Here is a 13,232-nt window from a genome sequence, read left to right as displayed (position 1 = left end):
GTACTCCAGTAGGTGATGGGGAAATGGGAGGAAGGAGAAACTGCAGTTTGAAAGCTACATCTTGGGGAGGTTTCAGAGGCATGGAAGCAAGGGAATGATATGATCAAACCCATCTTAGATTTGATTTTAGGTTCTATCTTTTAGTACAGATAGGGACCCCTTAATTGAAGGGCACTAAAACACCCTTTGGACAGAGATGTGGTATAAAAAATGTTACAGAAGAAACACGTATCAAAATATCGTGAGGCTAGGCACAATGGCTCATGCTTGTAAATCGCAGTATAAGCCAAGGTGGGAGGATTGCTTGGGACCAGGAGTTTGAGACTAGCCTAGGCAACACAGTGAGACCTCATCTCTTTAAAAAAAAAAAAAAAATCAACCAGGTGTAGTGGTGCACACCTGTAGTCCTAGTTATTTGGGAGGCTGAGGCAGGAGGATTGCTTGAGCCCAGAAGTTCAAGGTTGGAGTGAGTTGTGATTACACTACTGCACTCCAGCCTGGGTAATAGAGTAAGACTATTTCTCTGTCTCTCTCTCTCTCTCTCTTTTTACACACACACACATACACATATATACACACACACATAGGCACATACACATATATATGCACACACATGTATATGGAGTGAACTTTCTTTTAAAATTACAATTAGGAAAATCTAAATGTCATATTTAAGAATGTTCATAGGAGAATTTGTTACGTGTGAAGAATTTTTAGAAGGGGATTGACAATGTAGGCACTAAATCTGTGTTTTAGTTGCTTCTGTTATTAAAATATTATTTAAAATATTACACATGCTTTAAATTCTTGATTCAACTTGAAAGTTTACTGATGAGGAAATAATATTAAAAAGTGCTAAAAATCAGAATCCAGAAAGAAACTGTGCTCTTAACCCACGCTTTGATATAGTGAAACAGAGCAGACTAATGCAGGTAAATATTTCCTATGATGTTAATGCATTTGTTTTCAGTAGCGACAGCCCTGTCAGTTAAAATCCTAATTTCATTTGGGATGATCCTTAGGGCTAATGTTATTTACATTTCTTTTCAAATGGTCAACATACCTTGCAAACATTGCCCACAAAGTTGTAGCAACTAAAAAAAAAAAAAGAATGGGAAGAAACTCCAAGCTGGCAGCACATGCCACAAAATAACAAAATGTCTGTGAATTCTATTTTTTTAAAAATCCTTTCTTTTCATAGGTGTTTTTTTTTCTTTTTAAATTTTACTTTCTTTTTAGCTTTTGTCCAAAGAAACTCCAAGCTGGCAGCACATGCCACAAAATAACAAAGTGTCCATGAAATTCTTTTTATTTTTAAATCCCTTCTTCTCATGTTTTTTTTTTTCTTTTTAAATTTCACTTTCTTTTTAGTTTTTGTCCATGCATTCTTATAACCACACATGCACTGTGAACAGGACATATAATACTTGCAATAATAGGTGGTGGCTCTTGAAATGAGGACACTTTAGTATGTTTAAAATCAGTGACAACCATAACTGGTTTATTATTTATAATGCTATGTCTGAAAAAAAAAACAACACTTATTCTTTCAATTACACGTGACCAAACATAAAAATGGGGTCAATGCGCCTCCTTTGTCCCTAGGCATGGAAGGGGTTCAAAGGCTTCCATTAACAAGTGGGGGGGTAATAGGGGAGGGACAGCGGGGGGTGGGGAGTTGGGGAGAGATAGCATGGGGAGAAATGGCAGATATAGGTGATGGCGAGGAAGGCAGCAAATCACACTGCCATGTGTGTACCTATGCAACAATCTTGCATGTTCTTCACATGTACCCCAAAACCTAAAATGCAATTAAAAAAAAAAAAGTAGAAAACTAGATCCCACATTGGCCATGAGAGGGATAAACAGCTACCAACGTCCACGTGAGTAGAAAAGCCAGGCTCAGGAGTCCCGCAAAGCATAAAGCACTCAGTCATCATTCGAATGAAATTAACAAAAACCTCCCCATGCATGTGGTATGGTTCCTAAAATGCAAGAACGGGGACTTGGCAGAAAGAGCAGACATCTGTCTTCTCTTGTACAGAACAGGTTCACCAACCAGCAGATAGCCACTCACTGGCATGTGACTGCAAACTGCTCAGAGGATGGTGGAACTCTGCATGGAGAGTGGGGATTACATTCCTGCTCGTTTGACCGCCTATTTATTGAAAAAAATGTGTAAACTTCCTAAAAGCCAAACAACATAAGAGGATTTGCTGACCCTCGTCAGGCCATAGGAGGAACTGAATGACCTACAGAAGTCACTTTGTTAATAGATATAAACAATGTCCACTCGAGTTTTCTGTTTTTCTGTCTTTCTGTCTTTGTAGCTCATTATCTGCGTTTCTTTTCTTTTTATATAATCTGAGTCTTTTATTTGAAAGATGCACACATTTGTAACATTTGCCTGGTTTAACATAAACAGGTTTTCCAAAAGGCCCAAGGCCATTACTGTTGGTTAAGTTTCATCAGCATACTTGATGGATATAATTTTTAAGTGTCCCTTTCTTAATACACAATAGCTACCCAAATTTAGAAAAAAGTTATTTTCTCAATTAATTTCTTTGATCATCAATTAAACAAATACTTAAAACCTACCATATGGCAGGTATCAAGCAAAGCACCGAAAATTAAAACACGAATAAAAAAACAATCACTGGTCTCTAATGCTCACAATTTGCAGTTTTGCAATTTAGTTTTAAATATTTGTGGGGTTCTTTTTCAACTCAGGTAGCCAGTATTTCAAACAATATTATATTTCTGTGCCTATCCTCTAAGTGATTGCCCTTATTTTTTTTTCTGATTATGTAAGGATGAAAGATTTTTTTCATCCTTATATAAGGATGATAGGGAGGGGACCCATCACTGTCCACTTTCCTCTACTGAAAGGCAGATGGCAATATGAGTTTTCAGCACATTATAGTATCCTGATTAGTTCACTAGAGGAAAGTGGAAAGTGATGGGTTCCCTCCCTATCAACCAAGCACAGGAGATGGACTAAAATTCCTTTTAAAAATCATCTCCCCACTGGGTGTGGTGGCTCATGCTTATAATCCCAGCACTTTGGGAGGCCCAGACAGGTGGTTCGCTTGATCTCATGAGTTCAAGACCAGCATGGCAACATGGCAAAACCTGGTTTCTGCAATAAATACAAAAATTAGCCAGGTGTGGTGGTATGTGCCTGTAGTTTCAGCTACTCAGAAAGCTGAGGGTGGGAGGATCACTTGAACCTGGGAGGTGGAGGTTGCAGTGAGCCAAGATTACCCCACTGCACTCCAGCCTGGGTGACAGAGCTAGATCTTGTCGTAAAAAACAAAACAAACAAAACAAAACAAACAAAACCGTCTCCCTGAAAGAATGTGTGTCAGGTGTTCCTTTATCCAGACAGCATAAAGGGGCTAAATCAAGTCTAGATACTCAGACTCATGGTTCTATGGTATATAGAACAATAAACCCACTGACATTTAAAATATCTTATGTAACTTTAATGATATAATAAAAAAGAAATCAGGTCTAGGAATTTCAAGTCATTCTACAGGGACCTAAAGAAATTCACAATATGCAGAATATTGGCACCTGGACAGTACCTCTGAACCTGAGTACTTGTCCTCACCACAGATGATGGAGGAAGGGGTCCTTTTCCCGAGCCAATTTATAATATCAAGCTTCCTAAAGAGGTCTTTGAACAGTGCTCATTTTCAACCCGGGGGAAAGCTACTACTTGAAGAGCACTGTAGACACGACATACAGTGCCAATCCATACCCAGTCCAGTTTGGAATAAATGTATTATAAAGGCTTCTTCAAAACAGTGTATATTTAAAATTTTTACGCTGCTTAATATTACAGGCATTGGAAATGATGCCTAGGTAAGTGTTCAGGGGCCACTCTGAATGAAGCTTCTACAACTCTTTTTTTTTTTTAATTGCATTTTAGGTTTTGCTAAAATACAGCGCTTTTTGATTCTGTTTCAGCAGAGATTACAAAACACTGAGTGTCAGGCTCCAATATTCCAGAGTGAGAAACTAGACCACCTAAAGATAGCCTACAAGGAGCTGGCTGAGAACTGGTTTGGGACACTTAACTGACCACCCACCTCATATCTGTGTCTAAGAAACTGGAGAGACTGAGAGTGAGCATTTTTTGGGAGGGAAATGCTGAGGTGTTCCAAGTCTCAACAACTGAACCACTTTCCTCTTATTGTCAGTCAAGCAAGAGGGGTGACCACTCAGGGAGCTTAATCTGTCTCAAGAAGCTGAGTGGCTACAACAGATTGATGTCCAACTTAAAATCTAAGAAATCTTCAAGGAGAAAGGCTGAAGGGCCAACAAGTGTGACTGGGAAGTAACTCTCTCTTAGTGATGACTAGCAAAGGAACATCAGATATGGGCCACACAGAGTTGGCCCAGGGTTGTGTTAGATCCTCCTAAGAAAGCTGCTTCAAGGGGCAAAGAAATCCCAGCAGAAAGGGGCTGAAGATAGACCATCAGATTATCAGGAGCTGAGCATGTCAACCTGAGGACACATATTCTTTCACTTCAAGGAGCTTTAGGACAAAGATCAATTTGGGGAAGTGGGGATGGAGTTGGTTAAAGATCTCAGAAAACCAAAGCATTCCATGAGAGAAAGCATCAGCATGCTGCCTGGCTACAGAAATCAACATCAGATGACCTCTTTGTCAGGTCATCCTTTTCCAGCACACCAACCCTGGAGGGGTGAAACGAAGCCATGGCTAGTGAGCTGAAGGAAGAGTGGGGAAAACACAAACTTTGGAAATAGGAAAGAAATTAATCGTGTGCTCATCTCACTATTAACTTGCTACTTGGCGCAGACCTAACCCAGGGAAGGGAGAAGCTTCAGCTGAAGATTTACTACATGATACTCAAAATTTTTGTCAAATAAACAGTATTGGAGTATTAAATTATAAGCATCACAAACTTAACATCATAATCCGTTCCTGAAAATGAGAAATTCAGTATCAAAATGATAACCGAGAGCCTATTTCACTTTATGTTAAATAGGGAAAAATTACAATGTATTACACATCAGTCATAATCCTCAACCAAGTTTTCTAAAATGTAACTATTTTATTTTCCTATTTTTCTATAATTCCCTAAAATGCAACTACATACACTCATTACAAATCTGTCTCTGTGTGTGTGCACACACATATAACAAATGGTTCTGTTGGGATGGAAACACAGCTTCCTGATCACCAAATAATCAATACGGTTGTCAGCCAGCAATTGCTTTTTAGGCTATGATCTCAGCACCAACAACATCCAAGACACACATCCCTTATATTGACTCTCAGCAGTTTTAAAAACATCTACACATGAGTCTGACATTCTACAGACCGTATTTGCTAAGCAACTTGAGACTCTTCACATATGTCTTGTTAAAAGTATTGTACTGAGGTTGGACAATGTAAATATAGACAGAAACGACTGAAAATGCATTGAAACATATGTGTGCTTTATGGAGTTTGGCTATGAAAAACTGAGGCATTCTACTGAAAACAAAAAAAAAATCAACCAGAAACACCTGAAACGAAAGAAGCTGGGGGAACTTCTTGAAATAATGACAGTGGCTGGAGAAGTCGTGAGACTTGTCCAGGATTTTATCCAAAAGCAAGGAGTTTCAGTGAGTGCGTTATTAATAGAATGGGCAGTGGAGGAAAGAAGAAAGTTATTTTATGAGTGTGCCCTAAGAGTCTTATACAGCGCCTGGGTACCCATTGTTTACAGAATCAGATTAAACATTCTGCAAATCATTATGCAACACAGGTATCATAGAGTCACAATAAACATATTTAAAACCTCATAATCACCGTCTTTCAATAATGTCACAGGGAAGCTCTAAATGATGGACAAATAATCTGAAAATCTTGGTGCTCAATATTTACTGAGGCCAGGTGCAGTGGCTCATGCCTGTAATCCCAGCACTTTAGGAGGCCAAGGCAGGTGGAACATTTGAGGCCAGGAGTTCGAGACCAGCCTGACCAATATGGGGAAACTCTGTCTTTACTAAAAATACAAAAATTATCTGGGTGTGGTGGCAGGTGCCTGAAGTCTCAGCTATTTGGGAGGCTGAGGCAGGAGAATTGCTTGAACCTGGTGGAAGGAGGTTGCAATGAGCCAAGATTGTGCCACTGCACTCCAGCCTGGGTGACAGAGCAAGACTCTGTCTCAAAAAAAAAAAAAAAAAAAAAATACGTGTGTGACACACACACACGTATATACACACATACACACATACATATAGTTTCTGTTTACACACACACATACATATAGTTTCTGTTTATTTTAACTTCTTACTTTGGAGTTTAAGAAAATCTAAAGTAAGTCAATTCAATGTAAAGTTTTAAAAATATTAAATGGCAGTATCTACTTCCGTGCTACCATTCAGAAGTAGCAGAAGACAGTATAAAATTACTTTTGTCTTTACTTCAAGAAGCCAGATAATATAAAAGTATTGCTCTTTTAAAAAGAATACTCAAATGATCAAACTGCTGAGTTTCAGGCTTGAAAATATTTTCTGTAGCAATTGAAGGACTCAGATTTTTATTACGTAATTACACAGATGTCTTAATAACTGCACTGCAGGAAGTAGGTATTAGGATGTAACCCAAACTTACATTTGGATAATAAAGACTGGGACATAAATATCAGTTTATTCAACAAAGACTCCTAAATGTGTCTGGTGGATAATGGAACCTGTATTATAGAATATAAACACTTAAGAGATGCATGCCATCCCAAGGGTGACTCTCCTCTTTGAACCTTAGCTCTTCTTAATACAAAGGCCATGCCCATTTGAAAATGGGGTTGGGGGTGGATGCAGCAGACAATCTAAGGTCCCTCCAGCTTTAGAATTATGACTGCACCTGAACTAGGGATTTAGATCATGTAAAGCCAACTTCTTCAAGGCCATCAAGTCTATCTAAGGCATCATTATTTTTGGATGAGGGTCTGAGCATCTTAAACTAACTTTCAGGACAAACCTAATGCAAAGAGAAAGACACAATGACTGGCTAGTCAACTCCATTTACATTCAGACACTGTGATATTCTAAGTCAAAACTGTAGAGGGAAACTACCATAACATGAAAGTTTTCAAGGAAAATGTATCTTATCATAACTAATATCCACGTGTGCTGTGCTAAAATACATAGTAAGCATGAAACATGGTCTCCCATTTTATAATCCCCTAACATTCAGGCATATTCCTCACCTGAAGACATTTTCAACAATATCGGTCATCTAAAATATGCTAAAAGTTCATCAGAAACAAGTCTTGAATAAAGTCATTCTGGAACTACTAAAAAGTAGATTTATATCTCATCAATAATCAATATCTAAAAATGTCTCATTACTGTACAAAAAACTAGCATCTGTAACTTACATTTGCATTAAAACTACTTGTTTTAATAGTTGTATAATGTGCCAGTTATATATATTTTTGAAATGGAACATGCTATACACAATTATCTTTTGAAACATGTCTAGAAGTGTATACATTTCTTAAGCATTGACATTTAATTTTTTTTAAACAGGACAGATCTTAAAGACTCAAAAATACCTGATTTTCTGAGAAAATCTGCTATTTCTCAATTTACTTATGGGGTTACATAATTTACTATGTAAATTTTATATATTTATAAATCCTCCTTCATAGGTTAAGTTATGAGGAACAGTGCTCTGCACAATAGTGACTGTGGCAGCTGTGGAGGCATAGGACAAGTGTCCAGAAGGAGCTGTGCTGAGTGGGATGAAGGAGAGAATAAGGATGCAATAGAAAAAGCAGACCTGTCGGGCTTCACAACCAAAGCTGTGGAACAGAGAAGCCATTGCCAGCTCTCAACTCACCTTTGCCATTTGAGCTTGAACCCCACTGGCCTTCAGGGCAGACACAGCTTTTTGAGCTGCGGCAGGGCTGTCAAAGTCCACAAAACCGTAACCTGAAATGCAAAACACACTTAGTATTTAAGCTATTATTCTGTGGTTAGGTAAAGGGTAAATGAACGGCTCTACTTTGTTTCTGGTGCAGGCAAGAGAGATGAACATGTCCTGAGGGAGCTCAGGCATTAGCAGCTGCAGGGCAGCGGCCTCCTGGGCTCTTCTTCCCCGTCATCTATCACCAGCCAGACAAGCCTCTCTTCAGAGGGAGTCGGGGGCTAAAGAACCAGCGTTTCCCTATTCAAGATCATATATCCTGTAGTTACTGGAAAAAAAAAAAATGACATCTAAGTTGCCAACCAAGGTTAAAAAAAAAGAAATTTTTAAAAAAAGGAAGGAAAAAAAATCAACTTCAGAGAAACAGCATTTTAATGATTCAGTAAGAAAGATGGAGCCATCCTACAGAGTTTACAAATGACAGAAACAAAAATTATGCTTATTTAGTAAACTTGTATTTTTAAAAATTAGAATAAGTACAACTATTAGATGCTGCAAATATAATCTATGAAAATTAGAGTAAGTACAACTATTGGACACCCCAAACATAAAATAATCCAAATTTTAGTACTTGGTTAAAGACATCATACTTATTTTCTTAAAATACAGCTCATCACATCCTTTCAAAATAAAGAAGAGCTAGGAAAAATGCCTCAAGACACCAAAATACATTTCGGCAGTTCATATTCTTAAAGTTTAAATACAAAACATAACAAAACAAACACATAACCTCCTAGAGATACTCTGGTTCAAAGTTTCTTTATCCATAGCTCTATAAACATTTTTAATGTGCTGGTCATCTGTCTTCATAAGTATATGAATGGCATCTAGCAGAGAAAACTACTAACAAGCAATAAAAGAGAAAAACTAGGCAAAGAATAGGACTTACACAGCATAAGCACTAATAGCTTCATGAATCTCAACAGACCCCAGACCCCAGGAGTAACACTGGATCAAAATAGAGAATCGCAGATTTTCTCTGTGATAATTGTTAAATTATTGAGAAAAGGGTCAAGTTATATTTAGTACACTAAAGAAACAGGGTACCAGGCAAAATACCAGGACCTTTCTTGGAACTCAAACTAATTTGAAATGAGTAAGAATATTTTGAAAAAAAAAAAAAAAAAAAGTAACATTGCAAGGTTGTTTAGAAGAGGAGCCAGCCCTATAATTTACTTACAGAAATACTATAAAGTAGTAATAATTTAGATAGTATGATCTAATGTCAAAATCAACATCAACAAAGTCAAACAGAAAGCTCAGAAACAAAACAAAGTCAGCTTTGCAGTATTAGTACCAAAAATATTGCTTGGTAATGAAATAAGTTATAATGAAATGGAGCAGACTATTGACTACAGGAATAGATGTTTCAGGAGAGATGAATGCTAACGCTGAAACAAGAAGCAGCTTCCTTGTATTACTTGGAATTGGGCTGAAATAAGGCTTAATTTGATTTAGACAGTAGAGAAAAAGCCAGTTTGGAGAGCAAAAGGAAGAGGTTGATCTAGGTAAAACAGAGAATGCTACTCAACTGCCAGGTTAACAATTAGGTTAAATATATCTTTGATGTTTTTTAAGACATCTGTTGTCCATGCTAACATGCAACAACGCTCTGTGGATACACACACATGCACATACAGGCACATACTCTCTCTCTCATATACAGTTTCAGTGGGTCATAAATGAGCACCCAGCTACAATGAAAAAGATACAGCTTTTACTGATGGATATTTAAAATTTTTCCTTCAATGTTGCTATTGTCAACAAATTACAATAAACAGATCTCAATTTTGATGTTATTGTATTTGAAGTTACTATCTACTCAGGTAATATCAGCATTCTTTTATCTATTATTTTCTTATAGAGAAATCCATAATGCTTGTATTTTAATTAACAGTTCACATCCTTTTCTGGCCTTTCCCAATGCCTACTACACTAGGGCTGTTTTATAACCATTTGCTGAAGACAAACATAATAGTTAAATATGAAACCTTGTGCTCTTTCATGTTTTCTATCTGTATTACTTTCAAGTAAATAGAAGACTATATAAAATTTGAGTTATGCAGGCTCTATGGATTTGATTATATAAACAGATGTAAAGATGTTTTTGAAGGCAGGGTTCACTAAGTAACATGGCGCCCTCTCACTGAGGCTTCCAGGAGAATTCCTCTCAGGTTTCAGGACCAGGAATAGTTATGTTACTCTTGCTCCCTGTATTTTTCTCTCACATTGTGATGACTGAATCATGGGAAGAGCTATGCGTTCTATTTTTGCCTTGGCCACTAGGAAACAAAGGGCCGATTTGGTAATAACTTAAAGCTGCCCACTTTTACCCTTATTTTTCCTGTTGGTCTAATTCATCCTGAAACTATTTTTGCTCATGTGTGTTAAGTGTTCTGGTCTTACATGCACTTCTGTAAGTATAAATAATTAATCAATCAATTTCATAACCAATCTTCTGTGAGCTTTTTTTTTGGTCCTGAACTGCCACATTTACCAGTACTGGAGAGCCTATAAATGCCTTTTGTTGGCTAAACTTTGATTAAAAATTAAAATGTAAAACAGCAACTGAATTGTGAATTTTAAAATTTAACAACTTAGGAAAATGTTATTCTGTCTAATGTTTCCATTCGATAAATTCTCTTGAGAATACAGGTTCCGAAAATACATTTTGGGGCAAAAGATGTTCTATAACCCTGTAAGATTTGTCATTCCCATATATAAGGTTCTTTGATTTGTTTAATTTCAAAAAATTAGTGTATAACACAAGTAGCTTTAATTTATATTAATATTCTATAATGTTTTATGCATTTATTTATATTCATTTATCAATCATCTTTATGCCTACCTATCTACCTATCACGTCAAGTTATCTTGGGTAACATGTTATCTAACTTTATTATGAGCTAAGTTAAGTGTTATTTCTTCTCATTTGTCCTGAAATTACTTTTTTCTCACTTCTAGGATTTTATAAACCCACTCTTACCCTCTCCACTCACTCACTCACCCACCCTCTCAACCCACCAGATATCTGTTGACACCTATTGCTGGGAGGCCCGTGTGAGGCAGAGAGCCCTGGGAGGTTTCTATTACTGCCCACACACTCAAAAGCAGTGTCTCCTAAGAACCACTTTAAAGGAAGGTCTCCAGGAGACTTCTTGTATCTAACATCAGTTCTGAATTAGTCCTACCCTTAGTTAGAAGTCCATAAATTTCTCCACTGTGGACCCTTAACAACTGTAAAGGGTTTGCATTATGACAACATGGTAGATTTAATATTAGTTTATTTTCACCCATATCTTTTCTAGATCATGTAGAGCACTTGGAGGAATTTTGGCTTCTATGGAATAGGTTGCTTTTGGAGCAGAGTGTAAAATAGTGTGGTTTTCAGTTCAGGGGTGTGGTGAAGAATTTAACCTCTGGGTCCTTTCTTTTACTTAATTAGGGCAGCTCTGCTTTTTAACACACTGAGCCGACATGTAAGATTTGTTCTGGGGTGGGGAAGGAAAAGAGGGGAGGTTGGGTATGGCTAAAACCACTTGGCTACTCTGATTTCTCTCTTGTTTGAAAGTAATGTTGGTGATCGGCTTCCTGCTTTTATGCCTGCAAGAGTCTATTTTTTCTTTATAAAACCAAAAGATTTTTTTCCTGTGTCTTGGCTCTCCCAAATCATTTATAAATGCTAAATAAGACTAATCTTGGAAACTTAAGTATATGCATGTCAGTCTACAATTTGACTCTCTCTAGTTTAATTCATTTAAAATATTTATTGGGTACCACTCTATATAAAGCACACTCTATTCACTGTCCCAAGGCAAAACTGCCTTAATGTGCCATGTTGATAAAACATGGGCTTAGCTATTTGCCACAATAGCTCCTTTACATTTAGACACTTTGAAGAAGAGACAGAAATACAATGAACCACTTCAAGTTTAGATTAAAGGAAATGCTTGACTTATAAGGAGAGGCCCCTACTATAGGGTTCATTTATGTTCTCTGCCTTTTTCAGATTGTGCTAAGCCACTGCCCCGTCACTACTACTTGAAAAACTGGGGTCTAATTAATGAGGAGATTTGCCTTCTCTGCCTATTCCTGTCAACTTATTTCAATTCAAGGGGTCAGTAGTTAGATTCAAAGTCAGCTGACTCTATTCTTCTCTTTTCCTAGAAATCACATGCCTATTGTTAAGATGCTGGATCATTAAAAGTCAGAACCACAGAGCATCAGGGCTGCCTACTGTAGACGCCTCCTCTTCCAGCTCATGGGGCTGGATGAGCTCATCCTAATTACATGGAAAACTGAAGGTCAGTGCATCAAATTAATGCAGCAGCATATTTCAAAGGGGTGCATGACCTCCCTTCCCTATTACAATTTGGTCAGTGAAAATGGTTCTCTCCTCCCCGCTGCCAATATTGTCAACAGGCATTCAGCAGAGAACAATTGGGAGTATTGAAACATGTAATTAAGTACTGCTTAAAACTACTCTATTCTAATTAATAGAGCCAATTTGCACAATATGTAATCTTTTCAGTTCTTTAGTACAGTCCAATGGTTTTCAGTAAGCAGCTCTAATCTCCTCAGGCTCAGGAAAGAAAAGCTATTTTCTAACTCTACTCCCCTTTTAAAAGCAAGGGCTAAATGCCAACCAGTATTTTGCATGTTAACTCTACTGGCGTCAAATCTGGAATTCTGGCAAACTGCTAGCTGCTGTTGGGTTTCTAGCCAAAACCTAACCAGGGACAAACGTAAGCAATATGCTGACACTGTGGAAGACAGAAACTGGGTGATATATAAGATCTAGTTTCTAAGAAAATGGAGGTGGTTTTGAAACCAAAGATCAGGTTTTAAATTCCATCATTTTTCTAAAGCTATCATTTACCAAATAACCAGCCAAGAAAACATACCTTTGCATTTGTTCGTTGTCTTATCCAATATTGCCTTTGTGGAGACTATTTTCCCATATCTGGAAAAAAGAAAAGAGAAAGAAGTTATAAGGAACCCTTATTAATGCCTAAATCCAAAGAACACACATCCTTTTCAAACATCTGCAAACTTTAAACTACAAAATGTTCTTCACTAAGAGACAGGAAATGAGAATTCTAAACTCAAAACTAAAAAAAAGGGAATGGCTAGGCCTCTCGTTTGAACACAATTGTGGGATTCCAGTTTGAAGTTCAACTTTGAAGAATCAGGTACTTACCTGACAATCTTAGGGCAGAAATATGGGATGTGGGCTGTATACAAAATATTTTCTTCTAATAACAGTATGTCTGTGGTAAA

General features: G+C 37.3%; 1 protein-coding gene across 10 annotated transcripts in view; it reads right to left on the bottom strand.

Moving 5' to 3' along the window:
- Window positions 1-13,232, bottom strand: part of RBMS1 (RNA binding motif single stranded interacting protein 1) — a 215,660-nt gene that overhangs the window by 33,619 nt on the left and 168,809 nt on the right. For all 10 annotated transcript variants that reach the window (XM_064382682.1, XM_064382683.1, XM_064382678.1 and 7 more), the window contains exons 3-4: window positions 12,857-12,915; window positions 7,866-7,957 (exon numbers count right to left, since the gene is read on the bottom strand). In XM_064382682.1, the coding sequence (XP_064238752.1) occupies window positions 7,866-7,957; window positions 12,857-12,915 (151 nt within the window). The remainder of the gene's footprint in view (window positions 1-7,865; window positions 7,958-12,856; window positions 12,916-13,232) is intronic.

The sequence above is a fragment of the Aotus nancymaae genome, unplaced genomic scaffold (assembly GCF_030222135.1).
Source record: "Aotus nancymaae isolate 86718 unplaced genomic scaffold, 86718_ANA_hifiasm-v0.15.2.pri h1tg000029l, whole genome shotgun sequence".
Lineage (NCBI taxonomy): Eukaryota > Metazoa > Chordata > Mammalia > Primates > Aotidae > Aotus > Aotus nancymaae.
The sequence above is the reverse complement of the archived record's forward strand: the minus strand, read 5'-3'. Positions and strand labels throughout refer to the sequence as shown.